Source organism: Chlamydotis macqueenii, chromosome 8, assembly GCF_036417535.1.
Source record: "Chlamydotis macqueenii isolate bChlMac1 chromosome 8, bChlMac1.mat, whole genome shotgun sequence".
Lineage (NCBI taxonomy): Eukaryota > Metazoa > Chordata > Aves > Otidiformes > Otididae > Chlamydotis > Chlamydotis macqueenii.
This window is the reverse complement of record NC_141563.1, coordinates 19,299,720-19,317,825: the sequence shown is the minus strand read 5'-3', so window position 1 is coordinate 19,317,825 and position 18,106 is coordinate 19,299,720. Positions and strand designations below refer to the sequence as shown.

The following is an 18,106-nucleotide window of genomic DNA, read 5'->3' as shown; positions in this document are numbered from 1 at the left end:
AAAGCATCTGCAACTTAAAATGCAGCACAGCAGAATGCTGGCATACACTGCACCAGACAAGGCGCTTGTGAAAAACTGTCAATGGTGAGAGAAATTAATCTTTGAAATGAAGTATTTTTCTATGCAGTAGCGGTAACATGTAATTTGGGTGTCGGCTATTATAGACAGCAACTGTGAGCAAGAAGAGTGGTATTTTTCTGTCATAACATCTTTATTTATAGCTGGAACATTGCCATAATCAGGACTGCCACAATATTAAGAAGTACCAGTGTCTGAGCATAACCACACAATGTGGAGATACCCAAAACAGTGTAAGTGCCAGTAGCAGACTAGCTGTACCAACACTGAATCCAGAGAAGGGCAATTTTCCCTCTGGAGACAATTTTCCCTCTGTCTGCAATGGAGACATATTCTCAAAGATAACAATACTGGGCTGCTATCACACAGACTGAATGGCACTATATTGAACGCTGTGCTGTGAAGAAACATGGCTAAGAATGCAGGAACACCAGGGACAGAAAGTATTGTAAAACTGGCCCTTGAAACCATGAACTGTTTCTCCTCCCTGGCAAACAATAATGGTTGATCAGCACACGGTGTTTGAAAATGCATTATCAGTAATGACAGCTAATTGGATTGCTGTCAGATGTAGAAAGGTATCAACCTCAGTGGCCAGAGTATCAGCAACTGTACAGGTGGTGGTAGTACGTAAAAGTCAACAGTGTTTTACAAACGGATCTCTTTGCCTTTCTAAGAACTGATTTTGGCACTCACTGTATTCTCTCGTACTTTCTGTCACCTTCCTGATGGTGTTAAACCATCTTTGGCCAATTCTCAAAATGCTACTATAAGCAGAATTTCTCCTCTAACACAATGACTAGCAGGAATAAGTGTCTTTCCTTAGTCAGTGGCGACTCCATGATTTTCTAGCATCTGCCTCTTCCTATACAAGCCAAGCTGCAGAAGCAAGCACAAAGTGCCATGTCCCCTCCTCTGCAACTGTAAAAGCATACAGAAATTTGCCCATAGGGATGAAAAACACTCAATATCATTCCTCATGTGTGTAGCCCAAGATATAAGTTGCCTTGAGCTGCTTCTCTGGGTTATCCTGCCCACCTGTCCCTGCAGTTAGTCAGCAAGTTCCCCACTCATTTATTTACTGACAGAAAAAAAATGGCAAGGTAGAGAAAGACAGTTACTGTTAGAGATGGTTACGCTTGGACACCCTTTGCACAGCTCTTTAAAACCAGGTGTCAACAAAAACATTACTTACCGGGTTATTTTCAAATAACTCCAGGATGAATGTAATGGCACTGCTGTTGATCCCCACAAAGAGATTAATACAGGACAATGCAACATAAGCAGTGCTAGGGACACTGAAGAAAGAAGCAGCAGGGTACATCATGGGAATTACTGCCCATCTGCACACAAAAGACAGAAAAACTATGATAACAGCTTCTCAGTATTCTAATGTCAGTCGGCCTAATGAAAACACAAATTGCAGCTTTCTTCTTATCCCAAGTGTAATGAAATGGCATAACCAACCAGAGATGCCGCTACAATATTATTTCCCTGGTTACTAGATAAAAAGTTTTTTCTGTTTAGTCTTTTTTTTTTTGCTGTTAAAATGCAGGGCAATAGAAACTGCTAAAATTAAGAAAACAATGCCAGCAAGGTTATTATCACCCCAGGAATCCTTGTTCATCACCCTGGATTGTACAGCAGGAGGGAGAAGCAAAGAAATGTCATAAAGCAAATACAATGTACTCTTCAGCCTTTGGAACTGTCCAAAGAAATCAGAAACTCTATACATTTTGATATTATTTTTTAACTCTTCTACCACTGTTTTTTTACTCCTGATTTGGAGCTTCCTGTGCCATGATTTCTGGGATATTGCAAATGCACATTCAGCAGCACAAGGGGAGTATTCCCCTGGAATAAACTTACAATGCTTAGCAACAATCAGTCTGACTAGGAAAAATTCACTAACAACAATCTGAATTACTTAAAGGACAATACACACATGATGATCAGAAAGAACCATCCTAAGTTTCCTATTGTGACTGCAGCTGGACACAAGGGCTAATATATGATTCTATGAATTTACCTTCCTTTCTGTTTTTCATTTTGAGTAGCAAATTGTGAAAATATTATTCAAGTAACTGCCATGTGATAATATTTTTTTCTGAAAATTTCATCTTGGTAGATGCTTTAAAATATGCAAAGACATTTTAAATGTCCATCCATACATGAATTACTGTAATTAAAGAAGAGCATACAGAGCCACAGACAACTTATTAAAGATACCACTGTTGCACTTTTAAAAGATATAATGAAAAAATAAAACAAATGAACATTCTGATAGCATTTTTTAACATTAGGTGTTTTACAAAGATTAAATGATGTAATACTTTGCATTTTCTCAGGATTTTCATTCAAAGAACATGAACACTTTAGAAAATTAAAGGTAGACTGCCCAGAAAATAGGTGTTCCCGCTTAAGCTTATTTGTGATATACATAGGAGGATGTGAAAAGCTTATTTTCTTTCTTTAACTCTAGAAATAGAACTTAATTGATAATTTTGCCTAGACTACACCAGCTGCAGGGCTATCAGGAATATTATTTTATAGACAAAAATATAGGATCACTAATTCAATGAGAGAAAGTGAACTTCAGTCAGCCTTATAAAATGCTATTTTGCCCACACAAATGTTCATTTGAAGTTAAAAAAAAAGTTGAAGACTCAGTACTCTTCGCCCTTCGGTTAAATGCTGAAAGATATTTTAGTACTGGCTGTCAGTGAGGCAAATGAACAACAATCAAATTCCTACACAATGTACATATCAGAAAGCAGCAAACCAAACAAATATATTTTCCTATAAGGATCACATTTAATGCTTAAAAATGTAAGGCAGTGAGAAAAAAAAATATCCTTCACAGCACGAGGCCAGACAGCGTGTGTAAATACCCTGGAGCAGAGACAGAATCCAGTTCTAAGCTGTATTGTACCCACTCACGTGTATTCTTTAAAGCCAGATTTCACTAAGTACCAAGCTCAATAACATGAAATTATTTCCATGTGAAATACAGGGCCCCACATGCAGGAAAAACCTTGAACACTCACCCATACAGAAGCAGCAAAGCAACAAGCACAGGGAGATTAGTTGGAGAAGTGTATGCTTTCTTGTTGAATCCAGCGAATATAACCACAACCATTCCAGCACTCAGTGCGTAATTCACCTGCCACATCACAGGGTGAAGATCAGTGTCTAAGACCTGAGAAGGTCTACAAACATATCCAGATCCTACACATTATTCCAAAAAGGATTTTGTATTGAGGAAGAAAGGAATTTATGAGCTAGACTAATCACACTCAAGCTTTTTGATCAATGGGTCCCTGGCAGCACTTGAAATTTTTCTGAGACATATTTTATCAGACTGTTCATCAAAAATACAATATATATTGTTGTTTCTTAGATTATGGTTTGGGAACCAATTATTTCATGGTCCTGCTGGCAGGCTGCCCACAGAAAGAGGCTGTGGGTATGCAAGGGAAGTGCAGTTTCTGGTGATGCAAAGGCTGTGTAGGAGGGAAGAAGCTAATTACCTGAGCCACATTCCTGGGAGAAGGCTAAAGTGAGTATGCTTGGCCACTGCTTTTCTCAATTTCTCTGTTCAGTATTAGTAGCACTGTGTGCACAGAACTCCCCATGCACAATGGAAGGTGGTGTTTCACGGAACTGCTAACACCAGTTAACGCCTTTGCATCATGCTGTCAAGGGCCATGACCAAGCACAATTCTTGTCAAGGAAGCTGCTGTGACCAGCAGGAACTGAGAGACCTGCTTCTCTTCCGTCATTTGCTTTACCTTCTCCTCAAAGAGCAGCTTCCCAAGCCTGAAGGGTTTGGGCTTTTCAATGATTTAATTTTTTTTTTTCTTAATTTTTTTTCAATTCAATGTTCACACTTTTCTTATTGAATAAGCCCTTGGCTGCTCTCTTTGTTGAGAAGGCATGGCTAGAAAACAAGAGCCTTGCAAAGCCTCAGCCAGGCAAAGAAGTTGCTCCTTTGTGACAAAGTGGCCTGAGAAGTAATGGGAGGGTAGCTGAGGCCTGTCTAAGCAAGCCTGGGCCTGCGGTCTAAATCCTTTTGGAACAACACAGTGAAAATGATTCAATGACCTAAACAAATACATCTGTGTCTAATATTAGACACCCTAGAGTATTTTGTCTGGCCTCCAGCTACTGTTCCAGCAGCCTGTGAATCTCCCACTTAGATGTCTTGAATATCTTGAAACACACTATGGTTCTAAAGGGCAGGAGTGACTAGCATCAGGCAACTGGGCTTTCCTCGGACTATAGTAAGTTGTACTTTACTATACATTCAGTTGCAAGGACTGGAAACCCTAAGATTACAACAATCTCAGCTTCATTAGTTGAAAAATGAGTTGTGCACCTAACTTAACTTCTACATGTTAGATCCTTAGCATACTCGCTGAGAAACACTTAAAGAAATGAATGCTTTGCAATGCTCAGAATCACCTTCACTCAATTCACCAATTAGTCCCCAGTTCATGTAAACCCAGCAATAATTGCAGGCTGTCAAATCAGATCAGAAGTTACTCACTATGTCCCACATGAAGTTAGTTAGCCAGTAGATCACAGGGCTCACACCACTGACAAACTGTAGATGCTTGGCTTTTGTTACACGTTCTTGAATCAGGTATAAAACAAAACTGGCTGGTATAAAGGACATGGCAAAAATGACACAGATGGCAACAACAGCATCCACTGAAGTGGTCAACCTAAAACACAAGAAGGGACTGTGAGCAAGGGAATGAATGCAACATAACACTATATTAGCATTTGGGGAATCTGGAGAAAATTTTAAGATTAAGCAAGATTATTTTGTAAGTGGAAGACTTTTCCAGTTTGTAAATGTGCTAGTGTATTTTCCCAAGTTGTGCTGGGGATTGTAGCTAACAAATATGGATGTTAGTGGCACCACTCCCTGATTTTTTCCTTGCCTTCATTCTCTGGAACAGTTCAACTCATCTCTCTCTCAGTTCGACAGCCTTTCCTGTCTGGTGTCTCTCAAACTAGACATTAAGGAACAATAGCTGAAGTGCTCTGGGAGCCGGGAAAAGAGGCACTCAAAGGGGCAAGTTGCAGATGGTGAGATGAAACATAGATCTTGCTTCTGTGCTGAGGCAGAAGTTTTCAGTTTCACTGACTTCTGAACTTAATACGAGACATGAGTGGGAAGCTATGTCTTCTTAGTGGCGTCTTTTTCAAGATATTATGGTTTTTAGATTCTGGAATACACCAATCCTACTACATGCCATTGAAAATCTACCTGTGTGCTGTCCTTGTCACCAAGATAGAGGCTGTCGACTACTGCCTACCTGTAGTCAGTCACAGACAATTTTGGATTCCTTTTTTTATTATGATCTCTGTGTTATTTCAAAGTAAATCTATTGGCTTTGGACCATGAACAAAGACTTCAGAATCTTTGTGCTTGGGAATCAACAGAAACATGTAATCACATAAAACCAATGGTCATAACTGCTACATGGGATGGGAATGAACTCTTATAGGAATATAATGAGACTGAAAAGAATAGGTTGTATATCTAATTCTTAATTAGAATAGAACTTCAGGAAAAGGCTTCCACGTTCCTTCAATGGAACTATTTCTCCAGAGAGTGTGAGTACGCTGGAGGTGGTAAGCTGCCAGGAGAGGGAGAGGTAAAAGCCAGCAGCAGAGCAAAGCCAGACTTACACAGTGACTTCAGAGAGCTGCTCCTTAGTGAGGTTCAGAGGATGGTTTACAGCAGTGATCCCATATTCCTCAGGGGCTTGGCCAGTCCGCAGGTTAGCTCTAAGGATTGCATTATTTGCTACATTAAGGAAACTAACCATAGCATGCCAGCCTTTATTGTTAAACCACACCTAAAAGAGTCAGAAAGCACAGATTCATTTAAGAAGCCTTCACTAATAACCCTGAGCTGCAGGGGAAAACTTGGCTGCCTTTTTTCTGCTTTGGTGGGCACTGTCAGCAGGGAAGAATCCAGCACCAGGAATTCGTAGCTCCTAGGCACAGTCCAGTAGGAGGAGCTCACATACTATGCTTTTAAAAGGGTTGGACAACCACTGTCAAAGATTTCTATAGAAGCACATTTTAAAATTTAGCAGAATGTGTCCAGTATTTAGGACAGCAAGAAGTACTAAGAACATGATTAAAAAAAAAAAAGCTCATATTAGAAATAACTTTGCATTAACACTGTATCCTGTATTACTAATAACAAGTATAGTATTTCAGCTCTTCTTCTATCTGAGAATACCACTCCATTCTCACAATTTGAAGTCTATGTAAAAAAAGCCTGTGTATTAACAGATTACTTCCAGTAAATACCTTGATATTATCTTCAGTTTCCATGTATTTAAGGAAATTAGAAATTTCTTTAGCAGCAGCCAGTGAAGTTTGTCCCTAAAATAAAAAATGAAAAGGCTAAAGATCAGCTGTCTGGGCGAAATCCAGTGCTGCAGGTTTTCAGCACTGTGACAATTCTTTAGAAAAGGAATTAAAAAAAAAAATTACATCTTACTTACTCCTGTCACATTCATCATTCGGCCAAGATCACTTAAAAAACTGACAATTTGATCTCCAGAAACGTGAAGGATGGGGAGCCTTCCTCCTATAGAAATTCCTCCGTATCTAACAAAGAGAATAGTATCATCAGTCACTTATACCACAGACACAAAACTATGTACATTGATGGAAATACTAAAAATCCACTTAATGTAAGATTGATTTTTATACATCATATAATTAATGCATAAAAATCTTCACTCTTTTTCTAACAAGTTGTATTAGGTCTTTATAGGGCTTATAAATAACAGAAGATCTATCAGTTTCTGAGGGGTTCATATCAGGTTCCTGAGAAAATGATTATTTAGATAGAAGATTTGGAGAAAACAGTTATTTCTACAGTACAAAATCTTTAAATCAAGATAATTGACATACAACTGTTCAGACAGCATAGAGGACTCAGGATAGCATGGACCTCAGTTAAAATTTCAGTTGCCCTGTCAGGAGCAGGTACTCACAATGCTGGTGCCAGGCAATACTCGATAAGTACTATGGCATGAGATGAACCAGAGACTAATCCCATAGAAAGTAATGTTTGCACATGAACAAGCAGATATTCCATGAAGGAAGCCAGTCCTCCAGCTGCTACCTTTGAAGTTAATTTCTACTGCTGCTGAAAAAATAAATATGTTCTTCAGCCTAATCAGTCATCTTCCTAAGCTTAGTATCTGCAGTGTAGACATCACACTGGGGTTAGCTGATGCCTCTGCCTAAGCATGGAGCCCTAGCAGAATCTGTTTTATTACTACCGCACATGTTCAGAGCGGGGATGAGGAGTTGTGGTTGTTACTTCTGTATTTGATAGGCTGGCGTCTAGGTTTCATCTTACCCAGGTCCTTTTTTTGGAGGGCTCATATTTTTGTGCTGCACTTTGAAAGACCCGCATCAGAGCACTATTGCAACGTAGTGCAGTATTGTAATTTTCCATCACTCAGATCCCATTAGTTTGACTCTTGTAGATAATAAAACTGTGACAGTTCCAATTGTCTGCCTCTCGCCTTCATCCCTGTGGGGTTAGTCCAAACAAATATAACCCCTTGTCTTTATAAAACCCTTGTTGACCCCCAATCTATTTCCCACAAGCCATCTCTTTATTCTATCTGCCACAATGCCCTTTGTCCATTCAGAGAAACATTGTGAGGCTCCATGTTTAAACAGAAATGCATTGTTCCTTTATTTACCACCATACGCTGTGAATTGGTTTCTTACCTTTGCTCATTGACCCAGTATTTGCTCTTCAAGCTGAAACAGACAAAGAGAATCCTGTCTCTTAATGCACTGAACCAAAGTCAACGATAATGTGAAGCTTAAATGGAAAAAAGGTGAATTCCTATGATTTGTAGATCTCCAGTTTCTCTTTTTTTTAGACACCTTTTGTTTTTGTTTTTGTTTTATTCGCTTTCTTTTTTAATTGCTACTGATTGAGTTGTGGAGTTGTCAGGACTTTTAGTATTTCCTGCAGTGAATTTTTTTGTTTTGTTTTGTTTTCTGACATGATTCATCTCCAGCTCATACAGAGGTAAGCAAAATTTCTGAAGTGACCCTACTGGCTTTACCCTAAATCCATAATGAATTGATTTTAAAATATATATCTAAAGCAATTATGATGCGTGCGAAGAGGAATCAGTCAAAGGCAGCCAGCAAATAGCTAATACAAGGGAAATTTCAAGAACTCTGATGGGAATTGAAAAGGTAGCAAGGCCTGAATCAGAAATAATAGGCCACGGACACTTCACAGCTAATTACCATGCATGGCACTCATGGACGTATCTATGTGGCACTGTACTTTGGCTTGTAAGCACTTCTGGGAAGCAAGTGATAATTAACTCAGGCAGATGGTCATGGTGGTGTGGCTACAGTTCTTCAGGGACACAAACCAGTACCTCTGCAAGGCAGTTCACCATGCTGTGCAGAGGCATTGGTTTTGTCACCATTGACACAGTTACCATTAACAAGGCATTGCATCAACATTGAAACTTAGCTCTGTCTATAAAGGAGTACTTGATTACACAAATAGGTATAATTAAAACAATTTAACTCCCCTAAAATGAGCAACTCCTATTCTTACATCAGGAATATGGACATGATGGTCAAGTCTACACAATACTGTGGCACATCGGGTGCTATGGTATTGTTAAATGAGAATTTCATGGCCAGGTACAAAATACTGCACATGAAAAACAAAGAGATTCATCCCTACCTCCCTTTTATCAAAGTGGGATATGTTTTCACCAGAAAATCTGAAATATTTCTGTGGGTCAGATCTTGAAGAATTTCTGTGCTGTGCTGCACTCTCTGGAAAGAAAAAAAAACCTAATCAATCACAGTAAACTTCACAGTCTCTAAAGCTATTAAGTATTTGTCAGGAAAACAGTAAAAGTAGCTTTGGTTCAGATTAATTGCTCAGGTTCATAGTATTACTGAAATGAGAGTGGGTCATTCATTTCCTAGCCCAAACATCCTTACTTTACTAAGATTTCAGAAGAAATAATGAAATCACAGAAGTTTGTGATGCCTGACACAAACCAGTTGCACTTCATTCTGAAAATTGACCCAAGTTATTTGCAACAAAGGCCAGGGTTGCTTAAGGCTTTTTCTTCACTGTGAACGAAGGAAGCTTTTCAAATAAATTGAGGTCCTGGTGAAGATAAGGTAGTTTTCTATGATTTAGCAAGTCGAAGTAAAAACTAATATGAAAACTTCACCTTCACTAGCATGTTAGACAATCTCAATGAAAATTACTCTTTTTTCTCGTAGCGAAAATGATGCCACATTAAGCCTTTGTGTCTTTTTTGCAAATACAGGGTCGCTGTGAAATGCATGGTCTCAAACCTGCTGAGTTTACCCCAAGGTAGAATATACTTAAAAGGTTCCTGGGCAGTTTCAGAGGGCAAAGCTTGCAACCTGAAACGACCTAGTAACGACGTAGGAATAAGTCTAATGAAGTTTCCAGGGGTTCCTACATTTGTCCACGGAGAGGCAGTATTGGATGACACAGAAGACAGATTACAGATGTCTAGCTGATTCTAGACAATATATACGAAGACGTAGCATCCTTATAGCGTCTTTGTTAAATGGGCTCTCTGTGTTCAGACATACTTCAGTTATTTACATACTGTTGCTTCCCTGGAGACTTAAATGTGAACTGTTTCTTCCTGATAAGTTATACAAAATTATCATATCCTGCAAAATTATCAGGATAATATTATAAGAAATACATTTCCCTTAAAGCACTAGAATCCCCACAAACAAACAAAAAATTAATTTTGCATCCTACTTGTATTTAAAGCTTTAGACTAGATTTCCCTCTCAAATACACTAGCATGCAATTAGCAAAATTCAACCTCGTCTGTCCGTTGCGCAGGGACTACTTAGAAATCAGAAATAACTTGGGATGCTATGAATAAGGTCAGAATTAATTTCCTTATTAATTTCTTTTTTTTTTTTTGCTTCATGGACAGGAATTCTACAGATACTTAAAACAACTTTGCTTTGTTGTTTTGTGAATAGAGATAGAGAAAACAAAGCAAGTGGAATCAGTATTTTTAAGAGATCATGTCATAGATTTAGATTCAGGAATCGATTAAGTTTGTGACATGAGTGTTAAAACTAGAATTATTTTAGTCATTTGGCTAATGTGTGCAGCCTGGCAAACAGGAATATTCAAGTTGAATGGTGTGCATGGTGAGACATTAAATTAGTGAGCTATTACTCAGAGTGGCTGCAGTTCTGTTTTCTTTAACTGTTAGAAAAACATTTAGAAAATGTAAACATAACAGGCTGTAATTTTCCTTTGCTTTTCAAAAGAGCAAGCACATTTTATAAAGGGCACTACAAACATTATTCATTGATAGGAACAGGTGGGAATGTAGCTCTCATCTCTTCTCCATACAACATCAGTGGTTATTAAATTATTCATCTTAATGCACATGCATACGAACATTTTTTTTGCTAGCTTAGAACTTTCTTTCTAAAAATGGAACCAAAAGACATTTTAAAAAAAATTATTTGAGGTTGACTCAATACTATTTTTTCCATTTTTAATGAGATTACCCCACTCCAATTTTTTCAAAATCATGACAATTTTTCTTTCCTTCCTTTCTTCTTTCTCCCTCCTTTCCTTCCCTTCTTTAAAGAAAGGGAATCTTCTAAATAGAATTGTTCTTTGAGGCAAAAAAAAATTAAGCTTTTTAAAAAATTATTTGATAAATTGTTAAAATTTTTGTGATTTTCTTCTATATGAAAAGTTTGCCATTTGATGAAAATAGTAATCAAATTTCAGTTAGATGTGGAAGCTTTTCTAATACATCTGAAACTGAATTCCAAATTTCAGCAATTCTTGCTCTCTTAAAAAAATGTACTCAATTCCTTCCACGTATATTGGTATGGCAAGGTGCTTACACACTAATCCCTTTTCCAGCACTTGCCAGGAAACTTTTCTACCAAGATTTATGGCACAGGGACACTACCTGTGGTGGTGGGAGGCCCCCTGCACCTGCAGGGCATGTTGGCAACATAGTGAGTTTCTTGTGAGTGCTGCACTTGCAGGAAGGTGAAGGATTCTCAGGGCTCCACTTTTGGCTCAGCAGGAGGCTGCTTAGGTTAGGATGAACAGGAGGTGTGTTCCAGGGAGTTGCCATATTATTGCATGGGTAGTTCCTGTACAGAGGAACAAGACTCTAAGCTGTGCAGAGATACAGTTCATCAAAGCTCACAAATCCACAAAATCACAGTGCTCTCAGCAGGCATTCTCCTTTCAGCCCTTATCCTGTGAGTTATGAATAATAAGAACATTTTAGAGTACTTGGTAAACACGAATAAATATAATCTCCCACCACATCTCTGCTAAGTTTACTGTCTTTAGCTTGCTTGCAGATAGGACACTGAAGGAACAAGGGGACTGTGTTTTACCCATCAGTATAAATAAAATCTGCAGTGGACACACATCTAGAAGAAGCTACCCTTTTCCTTGCTCATGCAGTATATTTTCTCTCTTTATTTTTTAAAGTTTCCTTTTCGTTTCTGCTGAAGCAGGCAGAGGAGAGGAAAGGGAAGAGAGCGGGGAGCACAGCCAGGACAATGAAGCTGCTGGATATCATCACTGGGAGAGAGGCAGGAGAAAAGGAACAAACAGCAAAGCATAACATGCCAGTGACAAATGCCTCCAAAGCAGGACTCACAGGCAGGGTGAGTGGGTAGGACAACAAATATTAAAGTAAGGGCTCTACTAATGTTGCCCTCCAGAGTGAGAATAGGTTCAAAACACAGAGACTGTCCCATTGCTATTTCACAATCTGAGCAATTGCTGAAGCTATTGCTTCCAAACACACCAGTGGGAACCACAGGAACCTGGGGGGAACTCACATGTGGAATCTTAATCTAGTGGCATTATTGTCTTGCTGTTTGTTTTTGTTCGTTACTTTTGACCTGATTAGTATTAGATACTATTGCCAACAATATATCACAAGCATTAGCTCTAGTGAAAAGTCAAGCCAATTCATTCTTGTTTCACTACTCAAGTCCCACTAGTAATACCCTGCTAGAATCTTGTTCAAGAGAGATTAGCTAGCAACTTACGGAAGAGGCTGATTCTTCATACAGCGATTTCCAAATCCTGGTTTGTTCAAGAAAGCATCAGTGAGGGAGACCATCTGTTCACTGCCAGGACGCTCATTGCTAAGGGAAGAAGACAGGACTTTCTCTATAAGAAATGTTTTTCTAACTATTGAACAGGAATACACATAGCAACTGGTGAAAGACAGCCATAAGGCAGAACCAAACGTCCCCCTCCAAATGCTGATAATTCAATTATTTTATTTATTTATGCAAAACCTGAGAACCTCCCAAGATGGTTAAGCATGACTTCTGAAATACTCCTATAGTAATATTCTCTAAAAAGGCTTGAATCTACATTTCTACCCTCTCAGCCCTGTCACACCCAGTAATCAGAAGATGAAAAACATATCCTGCATTTTCATTTGCTGAGGCCAAAGAGACAATGCTACTAATAGTGAAGTATCTGCAACTAACAACCTAATAACATTAGACTACTGAGTGCTGTTTTGGTTTTGTTTAATAAGGAGCGGCCTAAGGTGGTAGCTTCTGTAGGAAACTGCTAGAAGTCGCTCCCCTTTGTTTAGTGGACTCAGCAGGGCCTAGGGCAGACCCGCTGCTGGCCAAGGCCAAGCCAATTGGTAGCAGAATGTCCCGTGATAACGCCTCTGCGTTAACGTATTTAAGAAGAGGAAAACAGGAAAAAAAAGAGAGATGTGAAGCAGCTGAGTGGGGGCAGAGAGGGGGAGACGCGAGCCTTGTGGGTCTTGCAGGCCTCACCCTCTGGCCTCCCGCTGGGCAGCCGACTGGGCCCAACTCAGCCCGGCCTGGCTGCAAGAAGTGGAGAGGAGATGAGATGTGAATAAGATGTAAAAAGGATCCTGAGAGGCGTCTGCCAGCCTGTTGTAAGGAACGGCTGCAGATGCCAAGGTCAGTGAAGAAGGAGGGGGAGGAGTAATGCGATTCCTGGCCAAGATTCCCCTGCAGCCTGTGGTGATGACAATGGTGGGGCAGGTTGTCCCCCTGCAGCCCATGGAGGTCCATGGAGGGGCAGAGATCCACCTGCAGCCCATGGAGGACCCCACGCTGTGGCAGGTGGATGCCTGAAGGAGGCTGTGGCCCATGGAGGGCCTGCTGGGGCAGCTGTTCTGGAGGGACTGCACCCCGTGGAAGAGATGACCCACACCGGAGCAGTTTCACAAAGGACTGTGTGGCGTGTGGGTGGGACCCCATGCTGGAGCAGGGGAGGAATGCGAGGAGTTCTTGCCCTGACGATGAAGCAGCAGCGTGAAACAATGTGTGATGAACTGACCGCGACCCCCATTCCCTCTTCCCCCCTGTGCCGCTCAGGGTGGGGAGAAAGTGGTAGAGATAATAAGCCCGGGAAGAGGGGAAGGGTGGGGGGAGGTTATCTTTTTCCCTGTCTTATTCTCCTGCTGGTTTTAGAAATAAATGAGTAGTTTTCCCCAAGTCGAGTCTGTTTTGCCCGTGATGGTGGCTTTAAGGATTTCTCCCCGTCCTTATCTCAAACCTTGAGCTGTTTTTCTTATGTTATCTCCCCCTATTCTCTCAGAGGGTGGGGGGAGCAAGAGAGAGAGATTGCGTAGTCTGGTCCCGATCGGGGCTAAACTATGACAAGTGCCATTGGACTACTACTAGTGCCAAGTGTTATACACGCATGACTATCAATCTCTGCTTCATACACTACCATGTATAAATTAAATTAAAGTTGCATGTGAATTTTCAATATGAAACTTAAGGAAAATGCTTCAAAACTATTGCCTTCAGTTTTGCTGCTTTCTGCTAGTGGCAATCTAGTCTAGGACTTAAACATTGACCATAAATTTCCTCTGTATTGCACATGTTTTGACCTGGTGCAAGTTCAGCTTTGGAATATGTGGAAGTGAAGGTAAAGCAAGTGTTCAGGACAGCAGAGAGGAATTGTGCAGTGACCTGGAGAGAACAGAACTGAGGCTTCCATGAAGAATGAAAGGAAACAAAATGCTAGTAGACAAAAAGAAAAAAAATAAAAAATCAGACCCAACCAAATGACACTGTGTGGGGAGAAACTTAAGCAGCAGCATTAATAATACCTAAGAGTCTCGGCTTTCCTGTTGTTTTCATAACTTTGCCCAAATACTGTACTAACTATAAATAAGTCTACCACAGGTCAGCAGATAGGCTTGAATCTTATTGTTCTCTCAGATTATGAATACAGGAGTAGTTCAATAGCATAGCAGAAGCAGTCAGATTTCTTAGTATCCTGGATCTCCTATTAGGCAGGATATGTAACTTCGTAAGTGTTGAGGTCATGAATTCAGGTGGGAATAGGAGAGTACCAAAGATAGCAAGATATTTGAAGGACTATTGGTTATACATACTAGCAACTGTATTCTCCACTTGCACCAATTTCATGCCATTTTAAATCTGCTAATTGCAGTGGAATTAATCCTTTTTATACTACATAGCATGAGAAAAGTCCAGTAAGACTGGATCCTAAATGCTAGGGAGAAAAGTGTGTATATTTGACAGATGTACTTTTACTCAGTGATTCCTCTTACCTGAAGAAAGTAAACTGTTGTCCATAGATCCAAGGGTGTAATGTTAAGGCAGGATATTCTCCAAATGGAGGAATAATGACTGTAAGTACTAAAGACAGCAACACAAAACTAGCAGGGAGAACAATCTGCAGAGAACATGAAAAAATCACACAAGGTTATTAGAGGTATGTTGTAGAGTGACACTGTACACACCTCATAATATATATAAACAAAGGAGGGACAGCAGGAGTACACAGATCAGATCTGGTTTAGCTCCTGAACACTAACAATTTAATTTCCAATGCTTTCAGTTAAGATTCTGGTTGTCACAGAAATGTATTACATTAAAAATAAAATGCTGGGATAGTAGTGATTGAATAATGAACTTGGTGCAGAAGAGTTGACAACAGAACAGTTAGGGACACTGTTACCCATTTGCAGCACTGCTGTTGCTTTTCACAGAGACATTGCTGGGAAAGAAAGTGTTAAGAATGTTGTGGGAAAGAGTCGAGAACAGCAAAAGTAAGTCAATACCTGGGCCAGGAAGTCCTTGTGGCTTCGGGAGGCATGGAGGAACCGTTTGATGAGCAGCGCTTTGATCTGCTGATGTAGAAGCTGAAAACCTTTATACCGCTGGGACCCTTTGCCTCCATTTTGATCTCCTGCTACGCCTACTGGCATTCGAGTAGTGTCATTAGTTTTCACTACAGTTTCTTCAGCTAGTTTGTTCTCCGTAGAAGTTTTGCCAAGAGTAGAAAAATTTTCTTGAGTGTCTCCTAGGTTATGATGAAAAGAAGCAGAGAAGGCATTTTATCCTCCATACGCGAAGGTAGCACAAACATTTTAAGGAGCTCCAAATTGTACCAACTGTATATATCACCTCATCAGATTGCTTTAATTACAACTGTTGCACTGTGACTGTATCTAGTCATATCATACAGGTTAACACTTCTCTTACTCAGCAGGATGAACAAGTTAATCATGTATGTAGTTTATGGACTAATGGTCAGCAAAGTACTTTTTATAAAAACTACTAAAATCATTGACATCTAGGGGCTTGACATTCCACTTTATTTACATAATTAAGAACCTAATCCAATCTAGATAAAAGTCTTTCTGCTGACTTCATCTTGTTTCTCAGATATCATGTCAGGCCCCAAAACCAGATATTTGCTGACCAAATTTATTTTGGTAAGAACACCATACAAAGACTGAAAGTTCTAAGGCTCTTCTTTACTTGGTGTTCAGAATAGAGAACAGTACCAAGAAAAGTTGATTAAATACTGATTGATGGATCTGTACCTGCTTTTTGCATTCCAGGGTCAGCTTCTGCTGTGACCTTTAGGAAAACCTGCCGTAGACAAATACACCTCCTGGTTAGGGAACAGAACAGGTACAATAACCTAACCTCTAGAACACTATACATTGTCCTTTAATGCAACAGAAAAAAAAAATTAGATACCTTTTCAGTACTCCTGCTTATTACACAATCAGAGGTCTCTTATGAAATATCTCAGAAACTAAAGGAAGGAACGAACTAAGATAGAAAGACAGACAGATTTCAGGCTAATGAGTCATGCTCCACAAGGCTAACATGATGTAAGGCTTGGATCCTTTCTCTATGCCCATCCCAAAGACTTTCTGAGTGTGCCACAGCATATGTGCCTAGGTTTTGAAGGGAATATTAGGAATTACTAAGAACAGGAACTGTCTCAGAAAACATTTTGGGGACTGATGGTAAGATCAGCAGATATTTTAATCTGTCTGTTACCTCTTCAAGTGGTGTGTCTGAAACTCCAAAACTGCTGAGTCCCAGGTCATCCAATGTTTCCTCCAGTTCTCTGAACAGACTAGCATAAGATCGCTGTTTAAAGTGTTTATTGGGCAAAAGGTAAATGAGTTCCTGACCAATGCTTTCAATTAATTTTGCTTCTGGGATATGATGATGAATTACTTCTGCTAGCTCGTTCAGATCTCCTGTGAAAAGTCAAAATAGTCTTCAAAGAATGAATATTTAACCATGCTAAGCATTATTTCAAAAGCTGTTGTTTGCATTGTCCAAAAGGGGACTGCTCTATTACATAACTCGCAGATATCTTGGTTAATTCTGTACTAGACTGGGCTATGTTGCTAATTATGCTCTGGAACTATGAAGCAGGAAACTATTTCAGGTCTGTTAATAAAGCACAACAAAATATTCAAGAATATCTACTTAAGTTCTTCTCTTATGTAGAAAAACCAAATCAACGTTTTCTGAGAAAGCTAGTTTCCCTTGCTCTAGATATGCTTCGGTTTTCATTAACAAATTACATATTTTTGTGCAGAGTAGTTAAAAACTCAGTCTATACTTTTAAAGTACACAAACTTTGAGTTCATAATCTATCCCTGAGACCCCATATACATTAAAAAGGGGCAATGGTGAGCAAAACCACAGAGAAACTTTATTAAATTCACGTTACAATACAATACAGATGTTAGACACAAGTACTGAAGAAGTGGGCCCCAAGCAGCATTGATCTGTAAGATGAGATTGCAGCAAAATAGGAGACATAGCTATGTATGGGAATGCTGAACCATCGCACTTCTTACCATCCAGTTCCTGCTCTGGAGCTCCTTCTTTGTCCCTGTGTGCACAGCTGGAGCAGGAGCAGGAGCACTGAGATCCACAGCTACAGAGCGACTAGCATGGATAAGAAACAGATCCAAAGATGAAAGTGCTTCAGATACATGCAAAACAGGATGCAAAGTTTGTCAGTCTTTGAACTGCTTGAGTCAGTAAAAAATATGTCATATCTGGAGCATCTTGAACATATTATACTGAAAGTCATCTGAGGACTGGATTAAGCAATGCAGAAAACATAAATCCACCTGCACAAAGCATATCTGTCAGTTCTAAATTGCATGCAAAATACCTAGGGAAATGCAATCAGCAGTAGCCATGAGTACACAGATCACGTTGCTACTAAGACTGGAAGCACTAACAGCAGAAAGACTCCAGATCCCCACTTCTCAGACTCCTCTGGTATCTGAACTAGTTACTAGACTACACCATGTTCACAGCCAGTGTACTGCAAAAGCTAGCATCAGAAAGATCTGCATATGGACAAAGACAACTTGATTGGTAAAAGTTTAGACACACTTAACTGATGAGAGCGAACTATAGACCACTGAGGGCCTCAGATCCACCTATTATTTTCACCTGTCTGGCTGAATATATATCTATAAAACCAGAGAAGATTTTTAGAGAGAGTCTCATGTATCCATATAATTTAATGAGGTATCATCAAATTTTCTCATTGTTTTATTCATTTTTAAGTCAGTTTTGTATACAGCCTCAAGCAACACTTACCTGCTTTCTGCCT

General features: G+C 39.6%; 1 protein-coding gene across 2 annotated transcripts in view; it reads right to left on the bottom strand.

Annotated features, from left to right (window-relative positions):
- The window catches only part of ABCA4 (ATP binding cassette subfamily A member 4), a 78,050-nt gene that overhangs the window by 9,234 nt on the left and 50,710 nt on the right, over positions 1–18,106 (bottom strand). For both annotated transcript variants that reach the window (XM_086752924.1, XM_086752925.1), the window contains exons 24-38: positions 17,334–17,424; positions 16,516–16,721; positions 16,047–16,095; positions 15,279–15,520; positions 14,766–14,890; positions 12,229–12,327; positions 11,121–11,310; positions 8,852–8,946; positions 7,861–7,893; positions 6,612–6,717; positions 6,415–6,489; positions 5,782–5,951; positions 4,628–4,805; positions 3,126–3,241; positions 1,274–1,421 (exon numbers count right to left, since the gene is read on the bottom strand). In XM_086752924.1, the coding sequence (XP_086609050.1) occupies positions 1,274–1,421; positions 3,126–3,241; positions 4,628–4,805; positions 5,782–5,951; positions 6,415–6,489; positions 6,612–6,717; positions 7,861–7,893; positions 8,852–8,946; positions 11,121–11,310; positions 12,229–12,327; positions 14,766–14,890; positions 15,279–15,520; positions 16,047–16,095; positions 16,516–16,721; positions 17,334–17,424 (1,923 nt within the window). The remainder of the gene's footprint in view (positions 1–1,273; positions 1,422–3,125; positions 3,242–4,627; positions 4,806–5,781; positions 5,952–6,414; positions 6,490–6,611; positions 6,718–7,860; positions 7,894–8,851; positions 8,947–11,120; positions 11,311–12,228; positions 12,328–14,765; positions 14,891–15,278; positions 15,521–16,046; positions 16,096–16,515; positions 16,722–17,333; positions 17,425–18,106) is intronic.